Here is a 16,912-nt window from a genome sequence, read left to right as displayed (position 1 = left end):
ATATGATCAGAGACGGAAGAGGAAGCGAGACATCCCACTCCCTCGTTTTTTTTTGGTTCATATACATTAGACCAGACCACAGTTTATATCGCATAGCCACGCCGGAACCATGTTTTCAATGATAAACGCTTCATTTATCCACCATATTTGGTATGATGACTCTTTTGATATACTGAGGGGCGACGACCGTCGACCGCCATTTTAGTTCGGGGCAATATCATGCCGAAAAGTTGTTCTGCATATAACTGTACCAATAGGTACAGCAAACATACAGAAATTACTTTTCACAGGTTAGTTATATTGTTTGATTAAAACGCAATGCAATTGCCATATATATTTTTACATGATTGTATGTTGATTTCACTCAATTCACTGTATAACATATCTTATTTCTACAGATTTCCTTTCAGCAAACCAACTGTATTTAGACAATGGCTGGATAACATATGCCGAGATGACTTTTATCCAAAGAAACACATGGTCATCTGCTCCCTTCATTTTACTACGGATTGTTTCAGTGGCTTAGGCAACCGCAAAAACCTGCTGTGGAACGCTGTACCCACCCTTTTTACATTTCCACCACCAAATTCTAAGGTAGGCCTACTCATTTCATCAGCATGTTTTGGATTCGTACCTTTTCCAAACATTTTAGGTATCTAATGAATGTGCATTAGCCTAACTTTTTATGTGTGTGCATGTAAGAGAACTTGCATGTAAGAGAACTTCTGTCATCCAAAAAAATGTTTTCTAACTGGCTAATAAAATTTGATTTGATTATTGGCTATTAACTAATGGTTTTATTTTATTACTAGAAAAGAAAGTCAGGAAAAAGGCTCAAAATGCTTCCAAAGTGTGTCAGTGTGTCCCAAGAAAAGATGGAAACACAGAATGACCTGGACCCAGAAGAGAGACTTCTATCCAAATCTGCAGAGGGCAACAAGAAAGTGAGCTTTTACCTAGCTGAGAATTCTCAACTACGCACGATACAATGGAGTTGAGTGGCAAAGAGATTCCAATTCCCACTCACAACTCTGTCAGGACAAGCACAAGTACACAGTAAGCGTTAAATAATTGCTATTTATAAAAGTAACAAGTAGGGATGGGCATGGTTATTTGAATATCCAAACGGATGATTGTATTAAATTACTTGGAAGAGTATTCATTTGAGAGAAAAAAATATAGCCTAGGCCTATTTTAACAATGAAAAGACTTGGTCTAAAATGAGAGAAAATTATCAGTGACATTGCTACATAGCCTACAAGGATAGATCATTACATAGCCTACCACGATAGATCATTACATAGCCTACAATGATAGATCATTACATAGCCTACAAGGATAGATCATTACATAGCCTACAAGGATAGATCATTACATAGCCTACAAGGATAGATCATTACATAGCCTACAAGGATAGATCATTACATAGCCTACAAGGATAGATCATTACATAGCTTACAAGGATAGATCATTACATAGCCTACAATGATAGATCATTACATAGCCTTCAAGGATAGATCATTACATAGCCTACAAGGATAGATCATTACATAGCCGACAAGGATAGATCATTACATAGCCTACAAGGATAGATCATTACATAGCCTACAAGGATAGATCATTACATAGCCTACAAGGATAGATCATTACACAGTCTACAAGGATAGATCATTACATAGCCTACAAGGATAGATCATTACATAGCCTACAAGGATAGATTATTACATAGCCTACACATGTTTCACATGTGAAGCTTGTTGTTACTGTCTGTCAATCAAAGTGATTCTACAGTCAGTGTGAAGTGAGAGATTACAAATATTTTTTAATAGACAAAATACAGGTACTTTGCTGACACTGACAAACATATCTATAAAAGAAATGTTGTCCATATAATAGGCCTACAAGAAAGGGAGACACCAACCAGGTCGTATTATTCTGTACTTAAATCCGAGACACTCAATTTAGAATGATATGTTACGTTTCGTATGGCGTTTATTCATTTGTGGATATCCATCACCCATTTCATATATGTTAGGAATTACAATTCGTATTATATATTACGAATTTGCAATGTTAAGAATTTGCCAATGCTCTCCACTGGTGCCAATAATATATGCTATACTGTTGTTCGCTCAATTAAGTTGAGAATTTTGATAACTAAAATACATTAGTATTTTTATTGCCTTCTCTTTACAGCAATACCATTTGTTTTCCAAACTATGTTTTCCCGCAATTGTATTTTGAAATATTGCGATATGCCTGGCTGGGCTTCTACTTTTCACTGACAGTCGCAACTCAACAATAATCTGCCCATTATTGTGCACGCTGCCTTTCCTTCTGACTGTAGGTGATTTAGAATAATCCACTTTAAAAAAAAAGAAGCTAATGATCCTCTGTGGCCAAATCATGCTTTAGTAGCCTAATTTCAATGATTGTATTTATGTATAGACAGGATTAGAGTATTTAATTTTGGCAATTTTAATTAAATTTACTTTATGCACGGGATTATAGGCGTGTGTCTTCTCTAAATAAACAAATGAAATAGGGCCTAGGCTAAAATACAGCACAGTAAAGCATAACATTTGTCCGTTTCTGTTTCATAATCATCACGGTTAAAACCAGAGAGTAATGTCTATCCTGTAAAGTCCACAAAACATACAGTATATAACAAACCGTTGTATGTCCTACGCTACACAGAATGGTTCCACTATTGATTCAGGAGGACCATGGACAGTTACCATCTGCACAGCCTTCGCAAAGAAAACAAGAGCGCGGCCTCTGCCAGCTGGCTGGACAGAGCCTCTCCTGCCATCTCCAGTGGACGAGCATTAGGTCTTATGCAGTACATTCATTTAATACATAAAGTTTAATCATGGTTTACCTTAAAATTATTTCTTCCTCATTTTCCAAGCAGCAAAATCTGCAACTATGTCCTTAAAATCAAGTGCCCTGAGTACATAATTCTCAAGAGCCATACGATTCAAAGGGTTCAGTCTTTCCTGTCTCATCGTTGATCTCAGTCTGTTTTTGACAAGACCCAGCTTTGAAAAGGAACGCTACCCTGATGCATTGGTAACAAGTAAACTCAAGAATATTTGCTAGGCAATGTCAACATTGGGAAAGACTGCTTGTAGGTTCCTCTCTCACCATGTGAAGCAATACCCTGGCAGATGTTTTTCTCACTTTTTATGAACATGCTGTCTTACACGTCGACCCAGAGCATCCCAAACATGCTTAATGAATGACATGTCTGGTGAGTATGCAGGGCATGTAAGAACTGGGACATTTTCGGCTTCCAGGAATTGTGTACAGATCCTCGCGACATGAGGCAGTGCATTATCATGCTGAAACATGAGGGGATGGCGGCGGCACGACAACGGGCTTCGGGATCTCGTCATGGTATGTGCATTCAAATTGCCATCGATAAAATGCAGTTGTGTTTGTTGTCCATAGCTTATGCCTGCCCATACCATAACCCCACCATGGGGCTCTGTTGACAACGCTGACATCCGCAAACCGCTCGCTCACACCACCCCATACACGCTGTCTGCCATCTGCTCAGTACAGTTGAAGCCGGGATTCATCCATGAAGAGCACACTTCTCCAGCGTGCCAGTGGCCATCGAAGGTGAGCATTTGTCCACAGAAGTTGGTTACTACGCTGAACTGCAGTCAGGTCAAGACCTTAGTGAGGACGACGAGCAAGCAGATGAGCTTCCCTGAGATGGTTTCTGACAGTTTGTGCAAAAATTATTTGGTTGTGCTTGTCCAAATCCAGTTTTATCAGCTGTCCAGGTGGCTGGTTTCAGATGATCCCGCAGGTGAAGAAGCCAGATGTGGAGGTCCTGGGCTTGCGTGGTTGCACGTGGTCTGCAGTTGTGAGGCCGGTTAGATATACAGTGCATTCGGGAAGTATTCAGACCCCTTTTTCCAAATTTTATTACGTTATTGCCTTATTCTAAAATGGATGAATTAGTTTTTTCCCCTCAATCTATACACAATACCCCATAATGACAAAGCCAAAACAGGTACTTTTTTGCAAATGTATTAAATAACTAAAAATATATATATATGAAATATCACATTTACATAAGTATTCAGAACCTTTACTCAATACTTTGTCGAAGCACCTTTGGCAGAGATTACAACCTTGAGTCTTCTTGGGTATGATGCTACAAGCTTGGCACACCTGTATTTGGGGAGTTTCTCCCATTCTTCTCTGCAGATCCTCTCACGCTCTGTCAGGTTGGATGGGGAGCGTCGCTGCACAGCTATTTTCAGGTCTTTCCAGAGATGTTCGATCGAGACTTGTCCCGAAGCCACTCCTGCATTGTCCTGTTGGAAGGTCAAACTTCTCCCCAGTCTGAGTTCCTGAATGCTCTGGAGCAGGTTTTCATCAAGGATCTCTGTTCTTTGCTCCATTCATCTTTCCTTCGATCCTGACCAGTCTCCCAGTCCCTGAAAAACATCCCCACAGCATGATGCTGCCACCACCATGTTTCCCCGTAGGGATGGTGCCAGGTTTCCTCTAGACGTGACGCTTGGCATTCAAGCCAAAGAGTTCAATCTTGGTTTAATCAGAACAGAGAATCTTGATTCTCATGGTCGGAGTCCTTTAGGTGCCTTTTGGAAAACCAAGCAGGCTGTCATGTGCCTTTTAATCTGTAGCACTCCGCCTGATTAGTGGAGTGCTACAGAGATGCTAGTCTTTCTGAAAGGTTCTCCCATCTCCACAGAGGAACTCTGGAGCTCTGTCAGAGTGACTATCAAATTCTTGGTCACCTCCCTGACCAACATCCTACTCCCCCGATTGCTCAGTTAGAGCTCTAAGGACAATTTCTTCAACCTCATGGCTTGGTTTTTGCTCTGACATGCTTTGTTAACTATGGGACCATATAGAGACAGGTGTGTGCCTTTCCAAATCATGTCTAATCAATTGAGTTTACCACAGGTGGACTCCAATCAAGTTGTAAAACATCTCAAGGATGATCAATGGAAACAGGATGCACCTGAGCTCAATGTTGAGTCTCATAGCAAAGGGTCTGAATAGTTATGTAAATAAGGTATCTGTTTTTAATTTTTATACATTTGCAAAAAAGTCTAAACCTATTTTTGCTTTGTCATTATGGGGTATTTTGTGTAGATTAATGAGGCCATTTTTTAAATTTAATACATTTTATAAGGCTGTAATGTAACAAAATGTGGAAAAAGTCAAGGGGTCTGAATACTTTCCGAATGCACTGTACTGCTAAATTCTCTAAAACGGGCTGCTAATGGTAGAGAAATAAGCATTAAATTATCTGGAAACACCTCCTCAATTTGAGACATCTGTGGCCTTTTATTGTCCCCAGCACAAGGTGCACCTGTGTAACGATCTTGTTTAATCAGCTTCTTGATATGCCACACCTGTCAGGTGGATGGATTATCTTGGCAAAGGAGAAATGCTCACTAGCAGGGATGTAGAAAAATAAAATGTTTGTGCTAATGAAACATTTCTGGGATCTTTTATTTTAGCTCATGGGACCAACCCTTTACATATTGCGTTTTATATTTTTGTTCAGTGTAGATTAGAGAATTTGAGCCATATTAGCATTGACATGAAATCAGTCAAAACACCTCAAAACAAGACATGGTATCAAGAACAAGATGAAACGAGCCACTTACGATTCCCTACATGGCAATTTGCCATTCTTGCTAGCAACTTGGCCATGCAGAATCACAACACACTGACTTCTGCCCCATGGAAGCACACACATCGTTTTAGTGTAGTTGTTAGCAAACCCATCAATAGAAATGCATTTGTTAATGTCTATATTTGTTTTGACACATTTATTCTATTACAGACACCTTAACACATACTTTTAAATTATTTTGTTAGCTTAACATAAAAATATAAAACATTTTCCTTCAAGTATTTTTTATAGTACTAATGTTACTGTCCCCACTACAACAAAACAATACTTAAATACATCTAACACTTAATTGAAATTCCAGTAATTCCTATGGAGGACTGTTCATACTGGGGAGTGCCAATTTGACTAACCGGTGGATTCAAAGCCACTCAATGGCCAAGCATCAGCAATCCAGGGTTAATACACAACATTGGCCAAAACTAACTGCCACTCAACTCCACCGAGATGTGACATTATGTATATCTTGAAGTTGAGAATTCTCAGTCTTTACCCTGCCCAGTCAGTCTTCTAATACTCAACTTCTATGTGAGTCTTGTGCAACATTGTATTCTGTATGGTTTGAGACTGAGCCATAGGGTTGTTACATACATTCATGCACTATCACATTGAATCTAAACACCTGAAATTATTCTTTATCAGTCACAACTGATTTTCTTTATTCTTTATTTAGCATGTTGTCATCTTCGATCACAGTTACTCGCTGTCTGACCCATGTGGAGTGAAGGCCCAGCTATTCAAAGCCTTGGATACCAACAAATGGCTCAACAGAAGGTTACAAATGAAGAGCCAGCTGATCAACAAGATGCGGTTTAAATTGAAGGCAGCACGCTCCGAGTTATCAAGTCTACGCAGCTGGCAGAATCTGGCCAGGGCTGCTGGTAAAGTATCTATACGGCCAAGTGTACAGAGGATAGCTGTGAATATCAGCTGACACATTGACTTTGGTTTTATTGGAAAGCTATTTTGTATTGGAACACAAGGAGTTAAATTCATTTGCTGATCCTCTTCTGAAAACATAGTCTTGAAGACAGACTTTTCCAATTTCATCTTGGTCAATGAGTGTAAAATGTTTATTTTGGAAAGCTTTGCAGCCAGATCCATCTTGCTGCCATCTGCAAAACCATTCTTTAGATAATATAGTATACTTTTCCCAAGAGTTTAAAGGGACCTTCCTGGACTGAGTTTTTATTCCTGAATTAAAATCAATCAAGGATTAAAACACAAATGAAGTTGAAAAATATTCCATTGACATCTGCACTTGCAGGCCTTTACAAACATGACCTGAATGTTTTTAATATATATATTTAAAAAATACCATTTCATGAACACATACATTTTCTTATACATTCCCTAGAACTAAAGTGTAAATGCATTAGATGTTCGTCAATAAACCACTCAAGTTACATAACTGAATATAGGCCTACATCTCATGCCTGTTTTTTTTATGTACTTTGATAACATCACATACTGTACTTAGTCAGGTCAGCCTTGTACTATTCACTGACCTGTCAGGCACAGGACACCCAGATGACATAGCCTTATTGGGCAACCATGTCAGTAGATACATTGATCTCTGACAGTTCAAACCATACAGAAGGTGGGGTACACTTCCAATCAACTTTGGGTTCAACTTTTGACTAATAGTTTGTTGTACAACAAAAATGGTGACAAAATATTGTTTCCAGCTCAATTTCCAAAATGGGCTATTGCAGCTTGGAAGAGATTTTAATAATATGGCAAATATACATTAATACATTCAAGAGGGTCACATAGGCACTGCAGTGTCCATACAGTACTGAGTCATCCATTACGAGCCATACCTGAAAGGGGAAAACTGAGATTACGACCATCCCATTTTGAGTGACTTTAGACTGAATTTCATTCAATAGGGCAACCCCCTGTTGAGTAAGTTTCTGCCATTTCTCCTCTTATGGACAACATAAAGAGGGGATATGCAGGACTTTTTTTTAGGACAAGGGGTAAATCGGTGTCTGTCCATCCATTGCCAAACTATCAGTTTAACGTTGTGTAATGTCCCATTCGGTCCAGAAAAGAGGTTCCTATGTGTCGGCATCAATCCTGTGAGCTACATGAGGGGAGAAAAAAACAAAACAGCAATTGAATACTGTTGAACAGAAATACAGTATGTGTTTTAAGAAATGTAACTCATGTAGTTGAGCAGACACATTGGTAAGGCCACCTACATTGTTTTGGTATCCTGAGTGCTTCCCCTTCAGGAGAGAGGACTTGATGCATCACTCCCTGGAACTGATACAGTACCTTCAGACTCTTCTCCTCCCCCACACAGGGGTCATAGAACCCAGGTAGTCCTGACTGGGAGGACAACACAATAACAACATCAGTCATCATCACAGACCTGTCAACCCTACTTATTACACCTAAGGCAGTTTATAGTTTTATGGTGTGTTTCTGTAACCCAAAAAATGGCATTAACATTATCAGTACCATGTACTGTACCAAATATCATACTCCCCAAAAAATTGGAATGGACAAAAATTACTCTAATACTGATATTTTGCATTCAGTAATGCCAAAGGGAACTCCGGGCAACTAAGTTATGATAGAGTTAGTCTAGTAACTATGGCTGTATACTTTTGTGGCCTCTGTGAGGATGAGTTTGGAGTCCTTCACCAGGCACTGCAGCGGAACAGTCACATCGATGACCTTTGCCCTCTCATGCTTCTGACTGTTGTCCGTCACAAACTTGCCGTACCAGGCGTTGAGGATGATGAGACCTGATCCAGGAAACATTATCCTGTCAGCATGTTGAGTCACTGAACTAATTTTATAGCTTCTATAATGTGTTCTTATACTGATCATTCTGGTGCTGACAGAAGCCCATTTACCCATTTTAGATTCCTCAGTTTCAATGATCCTGCGCACAGATTCCTGCATTAGCAAAACCTTCAGAAGGAAATCGAGATGTCAGATAAAGCTGCTAACATTCACACACAAGAGACCAATAGAGCATCTAATCATATTGTAAGGAATGTGTGTTTGCTTGATGCCGATATACATTATGTATTTCTATGAGGAGACATAGTGCACTCACAGCAGACTCTGCCTCCTGCCTCTTCCTAGCAATGTCCGAGGCTGAACTCTCCCGGTGCTTCTCCAGGTCACTAGACAGTGGAGAGGCATAATGGATGAATTAATAATACATGTATTAATAATACATTTATTGAACTTCTACAGCGTTTTTCATAATAGGAATCTCAAAGCGCTTCATAAGTAAGAAACAAACAAGCGATATGAATGCTGCATCCTCTGCAGATGGAGAGGGTCAGCTCATGGTTTGAGAGGAGAGAACTGGTCAGAGGATGGTAAATTATAGAAATGGAGTCTTGGTGAGGGCAAGTCTGGGAACCAGCCTGAGTCATATAGGCACTGGACTTCTCTTCTGCTCTGTGAAGCACCCACTTTGCACTAGAAAGCTCACAAAACAGTTCAGAATAGTATCCAGTCGTCCGCACTATGAGCCGTCTGCCTCAGCACTGATGGATTCCTCTGTCTCTCATTATTATCACGCTTAAAGCGACTCCTCAGGTGATGTTCTCAAACGATCAGGAACTGGCAGCCAGGTGAAATAAAAAAAGCTGGTACTGAGCCCAAATGCATTTTTATTTTAAATTATTATTATTATTTTTTTAAACAAACACTAGCCAGCTAGCTAACTAGCCAAGCCAAAAATCGGGAAATCAGTGTCTCAAAACCACCAGATATAAGCAAATCCACAAAAATCCACAATGAGGGGAAAAAAGCACTTTAAAATATGTACAAATTTACAGGAGCTCTGTGTCTAGGCTGCTACCAGGGTGCTATGGCAACTATCAACCTAATTAAGAGGGCTTCCCAAGATTGCGTTGCACACACGCAATTTGTTTACTATGACTTCTTCTATTAGTAAAGCCAAGCCACAAAGCTGTAAGGCCATCACACAATGAGCAGTTGAAATACTGACACAAACTTTAACATGAAGTGTAGATAAGTGGGCAGTCTTACTGTTCCTTCTGGGCACGCACGTAGGGCCTGATGACGAGTCTCTGAATAGCGAGGTAGAAGACGAGTGGTCCAACTGTGGCGTAGAACACTGCACTGGGCAGGAGCTGGTCAGTCAGATGGATGGGGAAGAAATATGTCTGGCTGGCTCGGTTCAGCCTGTACAAATAAGATGCATCATCAATAACAAAGTTTCCATCGAACCATTTTAAATGTGTGCAAAGTACCTGTTGTATTAAAAAATGTAAAATAAACTCACGACAGGCCTGATGCCGGTAAACGGTCCAAATGGCGACAGAACAAAATACGAAAGACAGGTGTGGATAACGTTTTTGTTGGTGAAATAAATCATGCGAAACAAATGGCAGTGAAAATGTTTTCTTTCACATTTGTTGACAGAATGACCATCACGTCCCAGTAAACTTGCAGTCACGCTATGATATTGTGTGGTCCTCCTATGACTTTTAAAACAATAAACAATTTATTAGGCTGCAGATGAATTAAGTTACGATGAACTTCACAGGGTGGTGAACAGTCATGAGCTTGATGCTCCTTTCCAATAAATATGGAGGTTTTTTTGTATGCTGGTGACATGATGATCGGTGCTTGGCTGCCAATTGACAAATAAAAATCTCACTGATACATAATCATAGTGTATCTGAGCTGTTGCTAAAGTGCACGTGCCAAGACCAGAGCAGGCACACTTCCTGTTTATCACAGACTTTCTGTTTATCACAGAGTCTGGATGGGATGGAAACATACTGTAGCACTTCTGGTTTTAATTTGATACAACAAAGTGCTTTTATACACATTAATTAATTAAGCACATCATTTATTTAGAGCTCCGAGTGGCGCAGTGGTCTAAGGCACTGCATTTCAGTGCTAGAGGCATCACTACAGACACCCTGGTTCGAATCCAGGCTGTATGACAACAGGCCGTGATTGGGAGTCCCATAGGGCGGCGCACAATTGGTACAGCGTCATCCGGGTTTGGCCGGTGTAGGCCGTCATTGTAAATAAGAATTTGTTCTTAACTGACTTGCCTAGTTAAATAAAAGGTTACATTCAATTAAATAAAAAAATCTATTCCAAGAGGCCAAAGCTGCAGGTAAATTAGAATATTCACTTAAATCTTTTGACAAATTGATGAAAACTTCACTAAATAGCTTAGCAGTTCCAACAGAAATCAACAGAAAACATGTCACTTATTCCGAACAAATGGGTCATTCTTGAATTGCGTTGGCATTTGCATCCCTCGCATTTGCAACCATGAAAAACACAAAGTCTTGTATCTCACTCATCGCAATATCTGTGGTGCGACCTCATTTCGCTGACTACCTTTAAGTACTTAGGGCAAGCTAATTGGCCCATCTTTCCCATTAGTGATGCTGAGACTCAGATTTTTCACTTTAAAAGGGATGTCAAACAAAAAACAACTATTGCAAAGTTAAGCAAACCATGGACTACTTTTAACAATTTCCACTGAACATTTTACAAAAACATTTACTTTAAGAACTGAGCAGATGCAAAGTTTGGTAACAGAATGATGGTTTGTGCACTCTGTTATTGTGGAATTGCCAAGTAGTGACATGTTTTGGGGATTTAAAGATATCTATTATTTTGAATGCTAGAAAGTAAAAAATATTTAATATATTGTATAGACAAATAACAAAGTTTTTTTTAGTATAATATGTGTCCCTAAGTCTTGTCATTTGTGTTATTGCCTTAAAATTCCCTCATTACAAAGATATACAACGACCTTGAGCATTCCCTCCAGTGGTAAACTAATTGGGGAGGGGTAGAGTTGAAAGAAAATGATTAGCTAATCACACCTTTTTAGTATGTCAAAATATAGGATTCCACTGATAATTTGGTGTGTAAATACATCATGTCATTGGTTTTACTCAATTTAAATGAAGGGAAATTAAATGGTGAGCAAAAATGATAAATCATATCACTTCAGTACATTTTTTGAAATGTGTTAATGACCTTAGTTTTGAGAATCTGTGGCCGCCATTAAAGAAAATTCTTAATGACCTCAAATGTGTCATTGGTGTTACTACTCCTACTGATGGCACAATGTTATGATAATGGTAAAATATAGTAAGTCATTAAGTCACCACATTAGTTGATTTAGAAGATGTACAAAATACATTTAAAAAAAATGCCACTACTCAAGAATAACCCAAATGCCTTATGCCAACAACTACTGTACTGAGGTTGTTTGGTTAAGAAGAACTGAGCCATACTTACTTTATTTTGAGGGAGACGCCCTGAGGCACTCCTACACTGACAGTCGCCCCCAAGACACTGTGCCGACTGATCTTTCTCTCTGCACCATACTCCACCACCGTCCCAAAAAAGCCAGCTCTACAAGACAATGACAGACAGTCAGCGAGTCTTCCTATATTGTCCGTGAACTGACCAGATGATTTATAATAAAGGTTTCAGTTCTAAGGTTTAATGGCCCCCATTTATCAAAACAAACAAATGTTCAAATCAGATTTTTTTTTGTATTTTAGCCTCTTTTTCTCCCCAATTTCGTGATATCCAATTACGATCTTGCATCATCGCTGCAACTCCCCAACAGGCTCGGGAGAGGCGAAGGTCGAGTCATGCATCCTCCGAAACATGACCCGCCAAACCGCGCTTCTTAACACCCGCCTTCTTAACACCCGCCCGCTTAACCCGGAAGCCAGCTGCACCAAACATTGTTCAACTGACAAATGAAGTCAGCCTGCAGGCACCCAGCCTGCCACAAGGAGTCGCTAGAGCGGGATGGGATAAGTAAAGCCCCCCCCGGCCAAACTCACCCCTAACCCGGACAACGCTGGGTCAATTGAGTGCCACCCTATGGAACTCCCGGCCGGTTGTGACACAGCCTGGGATTGAACTCGGGTCTGTAGGGACGCCTCATTAGACCGCTGCACCACTCGGGAGGCCCAAATGTTCAAATCTCATTATAAAGTGGACATACTTGATTGAGCCCTTGACTTTGGTCTGGTCATCGTCCTGGAACTTGTACTGGTAGCTCATCATCATGAAGGAGTGAGGGATCCCAAGCTGCAGAGGGCCAACAAATACGGTTAGGACAGGAAATAGAGAATACATCCTTTACAGACAGCAGTCCCTTCTTATACTACAATTGCTCTATTTAATTATATTATGCTGTGCTGACCTGCATGGCCAAGGTGAAGTGGCTGGTCTTCGTGTCCCTGACGATGCTGGTGTTCATGGAGGACTGGGTGCCCCAGCGCCACTGCAGGTAGCCCATGGTGTTCTTGTCCAGGTGCCGAGCCAGCATCGTGGTGCAACCAGGCCGCACACCCCGGGACGAGAAATGGAGTCCACACTGAGCAGTCACAAAGCTGGAGAAAAACAAGTAATTCTACGTCTTTTCTGATTCAACTGTAGCCCAAACACAATGGGATGCTGCTTTACAGATTTCTAATGTTCTGGAATCTTGACTTACCAGCGAGCTGTGAGGTTACGGAATATCTTCATACCTAAGAGGGGCCCGTGTGTGTCCCCTGCCCCAAACTCCACCTGGTGGATAAACAAATAACCTCTCAGTGTAAAATAGAACTTTCACATTGTGCTACTCAGTGTAAAATAGAACACAAATGTGATAATTGTTTGTTTGCATGTATTGTAGGTGTGTGAGCATTTGAAAGCACTAGTATGCAGTGTGAGTGTGTGTGAGTGCATGTGTATATGTAGGTAGAAACTGTAAATGATTGAATGGTTCCTGACCTCCCCCCAGCCCTTAGGAGAGGTGACTCTCCGCAGTGCCACGTTAATATTTCCTCCTCCGTTTCCATTGTGGGTTGAGAGGGAGCCAGAGAGAACAGCTGTGTCTGAGGTGGTGAGGGGGGCCTGCAATAGGTAACAAATAACATTACACCTAGTTTTCCAATGTGGTGGTCTGTTAGCCAAACTTCTACCCATACACATATTTTAAGAACTTTTCAAACCCATTTCGAGCTTTTCTATTACCTCTATGGATTGTGATATGTGCATCTTGTTGATCTCAACATGTGGGAAGCCCCCTCCAGGCACATCCTCGTAATCCTCCTCGTAGTGATCAAAGAGGTCTGTGGCATCTACACCCACACTGATCATCCCCTGAATGAGACAGTCACATCAATAAATGATCATGCAACAGCAGGGTTTCAGTCCTATAGTCACTAATACAGCACACACACAAATAAACAGACCTTGGGATTGGTCCTCTGCTGTAGCCGTCTCTCCTCCCTCTCTCTCTGCAGACGCTCAAACTCCTCTCGGATCTCTACTGGTGATCTTTTTCTCTCCACCACCTGGAAGTAAGACATGAGCCATTTCTGCCTGATGATCAGCGACACTCATTAGCTTGACAATGAACATATATAGTACTTCCTGCCACAGTAGCCTATGTATATTATAAAGGCAAGCCCAAAAGAAAATGCTGTACTTACCTCCCATCCTTCAACATCCAGTCCTCTCTTGCCATAGATGTCATAGATAGCTCGTGACTGTGGGTCAGTAAGGACTACAGGGAGAAACATGCAACTTATCAGTTCCAATGAAAGGTTCAGATACATAGAATCCAGAGACAACAACGAGCAAGTTGACCTAAATGTTCAGCTGAAACAGCGCAAAGCCATGATCGAAAAATGGCATGAAGCCACAGTCTAGGATTCTTCTTACCCTCATAAGCTTGATGCACTAGGTTAAAGAGCTGTTCCGCCTGCCTTTTCAATTCAGGGTCTCTGTGCTTGTCTGGGTGGTAGAGCATGCACAGTCGCCTGTATGACACCTTCAGTTCCTCCTGTGTTGCCTAATAGATGAACAGAAGAAAACATGAGAACTTCAACTTACTTGTGAGAAAGTACTAGCTAGTTAATATGATTACAAGTAGACAAATACATCTTTACAACAAAGGGTTTCTAAGTGACGACCTAACATTACATGTTGCACTTGAGGCCTAACTATCAAGCCAAACAGCTAGTGCACTTGCATATGTAACAGTCTTGCTTCCGTCCCTCTCCTTGCCCTAACCTGGGCTCGAACCAGGGACCCCTCTGAATACGACGTGTCACCCAGGAAACATTGTTACCTATCGCTCCACAAAAGCCGCAGCCCTCGCAGAGCAAGGGAGACAACTACTTCAAGGTCTCAGAGGGAATGACATCACCGAATGAAACGCTAATCGCTTGCACTGCTAACTAGCTAGCCATTTTACACCCGTTACAAAGGGGAGAACAACTGCCCTCTTTCATTGCAGCCACGGATATTCAAGGCTGACCGCAATACTGCAGGCATTGTTTGCAGAAAACAGGATCCCCATTATAGTAAATTAACAAATGTTAATCTTTTCGTAAATAAAACATTCGAAGACAATCATGGTACTAATAATTGATTCTAATACACCAGATATCCTTGAACCGATCATTTTAAAATCGCAAACAAGTTTAATCGCAAACAAGTTTAGCCTGCAGTACCCCGGTCGGCCTTCAACTGCAGTTGCTCAATGAGAGGGGGCAGCACCGAGCTAGCCTGCAATGTTACTTCCTGGAGTAGCTCTAACTACGCATGCTATGTCTCAATGCGCTATTGAGTCTTCGCATAGGAATGGTGTCACGTGATCAGTGGCATTGTCCATTCATATATACAGTCATTGGTTTACAATTGATGCTCTCGAACACGGCCAATATCTGCATAGACGACTCAAATAATTTATAAGAGAAAAACAGACCATACCCGCCATCTATTCTACGATGGCATGGACAAAAGTCAGGGATAATGTCCTTGTCACCAATCACTCAATGTTGGTTGGCTAGCTGCCTAACTTGTGCCAACTAACTTTACTTTGACTAGCAACGTTAGTTACACATTTATTGGTTATCAGCTAATGTTAGATACGGGTGATGTGTGTTAAACAATTGTATAAATATTGTCAGCTAACGTACATTTGGTTAGCCACATTTGATCCAAGTCTGAAATCAATGGGCTTGTTCGAGTGTTAAGGCTAAAGCAACCGACTGTAGACAGCCGAAAGTCGGACACTAATGTTGTTTTCCAACAGCAAGGCTCAGTGCAACATGGCAGTGTTGGCATTGTTTATAAAAGTTTCTTTATAATGTTGAAATAAACATCCCCCATATCACACAAACATAAATATAAGTGTATACATTGTAAAAATCAATTGGTGGGAGAGAGCCTCTAATATCAACAACGTTGTTACTGATTGACAATAGGGCCTCCCACAAAGAAGATGGCTGCAGAATGAAGTTGGGGAACAAAAGCAGGAACATTCAGTCAACTGCAATAAAAACTTAAATGACCTTTGATCACGTTTTTTGTAGAGTTCATGCAGCCGACATGTAGACGAAAACCAGACAATGTTATCCCCATAATGCAACACACTTTGAAAGGCGTGAGCAACGATGGTCACCAACTTGACAAAAGTGATCCTCTCGAACGCGCACAATCATAAACGGGGGTCAACTGACTTAGCTAGCTATCTGGCTAGCTAGCAAAACGGTACGCCGCCTACATTTATTTGTTCCAGAAAACTTTTATCAAACCGACTATGAAATCACTTATCAAATTATCCACACATACACATCCGAACAGCATCCAAACATGCCGTACCTCTCTTCTGACATTAAGTAAAGAATAGTAATCATCGTTGTCAAATTCACCGTCTTCCAAGGCCGGCGCCATGTTTACAACCTTTCATTCCCTCTTCCGGTCTGTATCTGTCAAACCGCACCACTGTTGCCACCTTGTGGACTGGATGTCTTTATCAAGCTTGCCTACCAACAACATATTGACAGACTCAAAAACCAGCCCACGGCGCACCAGAAATATTTTTGCGTAAATTAGGCTATATAAATCTATTTGATCAATAATTTATCTCAAATGGACGTTATTTTTTCTTTTTATGGCACAAAAGAGTGCCTAAGAAGATGTTCAGTTAAAAATTGCAACAGCAACAACCATTTAGTGCTATTTCTGTAGCCTAATTGGCAACTGCTTAAATAGTTTGGTAAACAATGTACAATGCATGATAACTCTGTCAGCTTCCTTTACAGGTTAGATTGATGAAAACTCACACTTCAACACTGTCTTCCCTTGTTACAATGTTACAACGTTGTTAAATTACACATTTCATGATTCCGTGTGATAAAGTTTATTATCACACGGAACTTTAAA

At 40.7% G+C, this 16,912-nt stretch overlaps 2 protein-coding genes across 8 annotated transcripts; one reads left to right on the top strand and one right to left on the bottom strand.

The window, feature by feature from the left end:
• The first annotated feature begins 185 nt into the window (after positions 1-185).
• thap3 (THAP domain containing, apoptosis associated protein 3) lies at positions 186-7,110 on the top strand. 2 transcript variants are annotated; one of them, XR_008760465.1, is made up of 5 exons: positions 186-290; positions 399-594; positions 813-944; positions 2,698-3,627; positions 6,363-6,450. XR_008760465.1 is itself a non-coding variant. In XM_055931594.1 (4 exons), exons 1-4 carry the CDS (start codon positions 220-222, stop codon positions 6,621-6,623), a joined length of 660 nt encoding a protein of 219 aa, XP_055787569.1. In that variant the 5' UTR covers positions 186-219; the 3' UTR covers positions 6,624-7,110. The 2 variants fall into 2 exon arrangements, 1 of the variants encoding a protein (XP_055787569.1); XM_055931594.1 differs by lacking the exon at positions 2,698-3,627 and having other exon boundaries at positions 6,363-7,110.
• LOC129860803 (dnaJ homolog subfamily C member 11-like) lies at positions 6,938-16,458 on the bottom strand. 6 transcript variants are annotated; one of them, XM_055931574.1, is made up of 16 exons: positions 16,349-16,458; positions 14,402-14,531; positions 14,170-14,243; positions 13,930-14,031; positions 13,709-13,837; positions 13,466-13,588; positions 13,185-13,258; positions 12,891-13,080; positions 12,690-12,775; positions 11,966-12,082; positions 9,716-9,871; positions 8,766-8,835; positions 8,560-8,617; positions 8,306-8,448; positions 7,897-8,026; positions 6,938-7,778 (listed from the first exon to the last, which is right to left on the bottom strand). In XM_055931574.1, exons 1-16 carry the CDS (start codon positions 16,418-16,420, stop codon positions 7,753-7,755), a joined length of 1,680 nt encoding a protein of 559 aa, XP_055787549.1. In that variant the 5' UTR covers positions 16,421-16,458; the 3' UTR covers positions 6,938-7,752. The 6 variants fall into 6 exon arrangements, with proteins under 6 accessions (XP_055787549.1, XP_055787550.1, XP_055787553.1 ...); XM_055931575.1 differs by lacking the exon at positions 16,349-16,458 and adding an exon at positions 16,039-16,326; XM_055931578.1 differs by lacking the exon at positions 16,349-16,458 and adding an exon at positions 15,196-15,256.
• Positions 16,459-16,912: the final 454 nt, after the last annotated feature.

This window comes from Salvelinus fontinalis, chromosome 8 (assembly GCF_029448725.1).
Source record: "Salvelinus fontinalis isolate EN_2023a chromosome 8, ASM2944872v1, whole genome shotgun sequence".
In the NCBI taxonomy this organism is placed as follows: Eukaryota; Metazoa; Chordata; class Actinopteri; order Salmoniformes; family Salmonidae; genus Salvelinus; species Salvelinus fontinalis.
The sequence above is the reverse complement of the archived record's forward strand: the minus strand, read 5'-3'. Positions and strand labels throughout refer to the sequence as shown.

Excerpts from the sequence above, each read along its gene's own strand:
- LOC129860803 (XM_055931574.1), bottom strand. The coding sequence starts at position 16,420 with ATGGCGCCGGCCTTGGAAGACGGTGAATTTGACAACGATGATTACTAT. Across the intron at positions 13,838-13,929 it reads AGCAGAGGACCAATCCCAAG|GGGATGATCAGTGTGGGTGT; the intron begins GTCTGTTTATTT and ends TGTCTCATTCAG. Across the intron at positions 9,872-11,965 it reads GGCGTCTCCCTCAAAATAAA|GCTGAACCGAGCCAGCCAGA; the intron begins GTAAGTATGGCT and ends TTATTTGTACAG.
- thap3 (XM_055931594.1), top strand. The coding sequence starts at position 220 with ATGCCGAAAAGTTGTTCTGCATATAACTGTACCAATAGGTACAGCAAA. Across the intron at positions 291-398 it reads ACAGAAATTACTTTTCACAG|ATTTCCTTTCAGCAAACCAA; the intron begins GTTAGTTATATT and ends TTATTTCTACAG. Across the intron at positions 945-6,362 it reads CTGCAGAGGGCAACAAGAAA|CATGTTGTCATCTTCGATCA; the intron begins GTGAGCTTTTAC and ends TTCTTTATTTAG.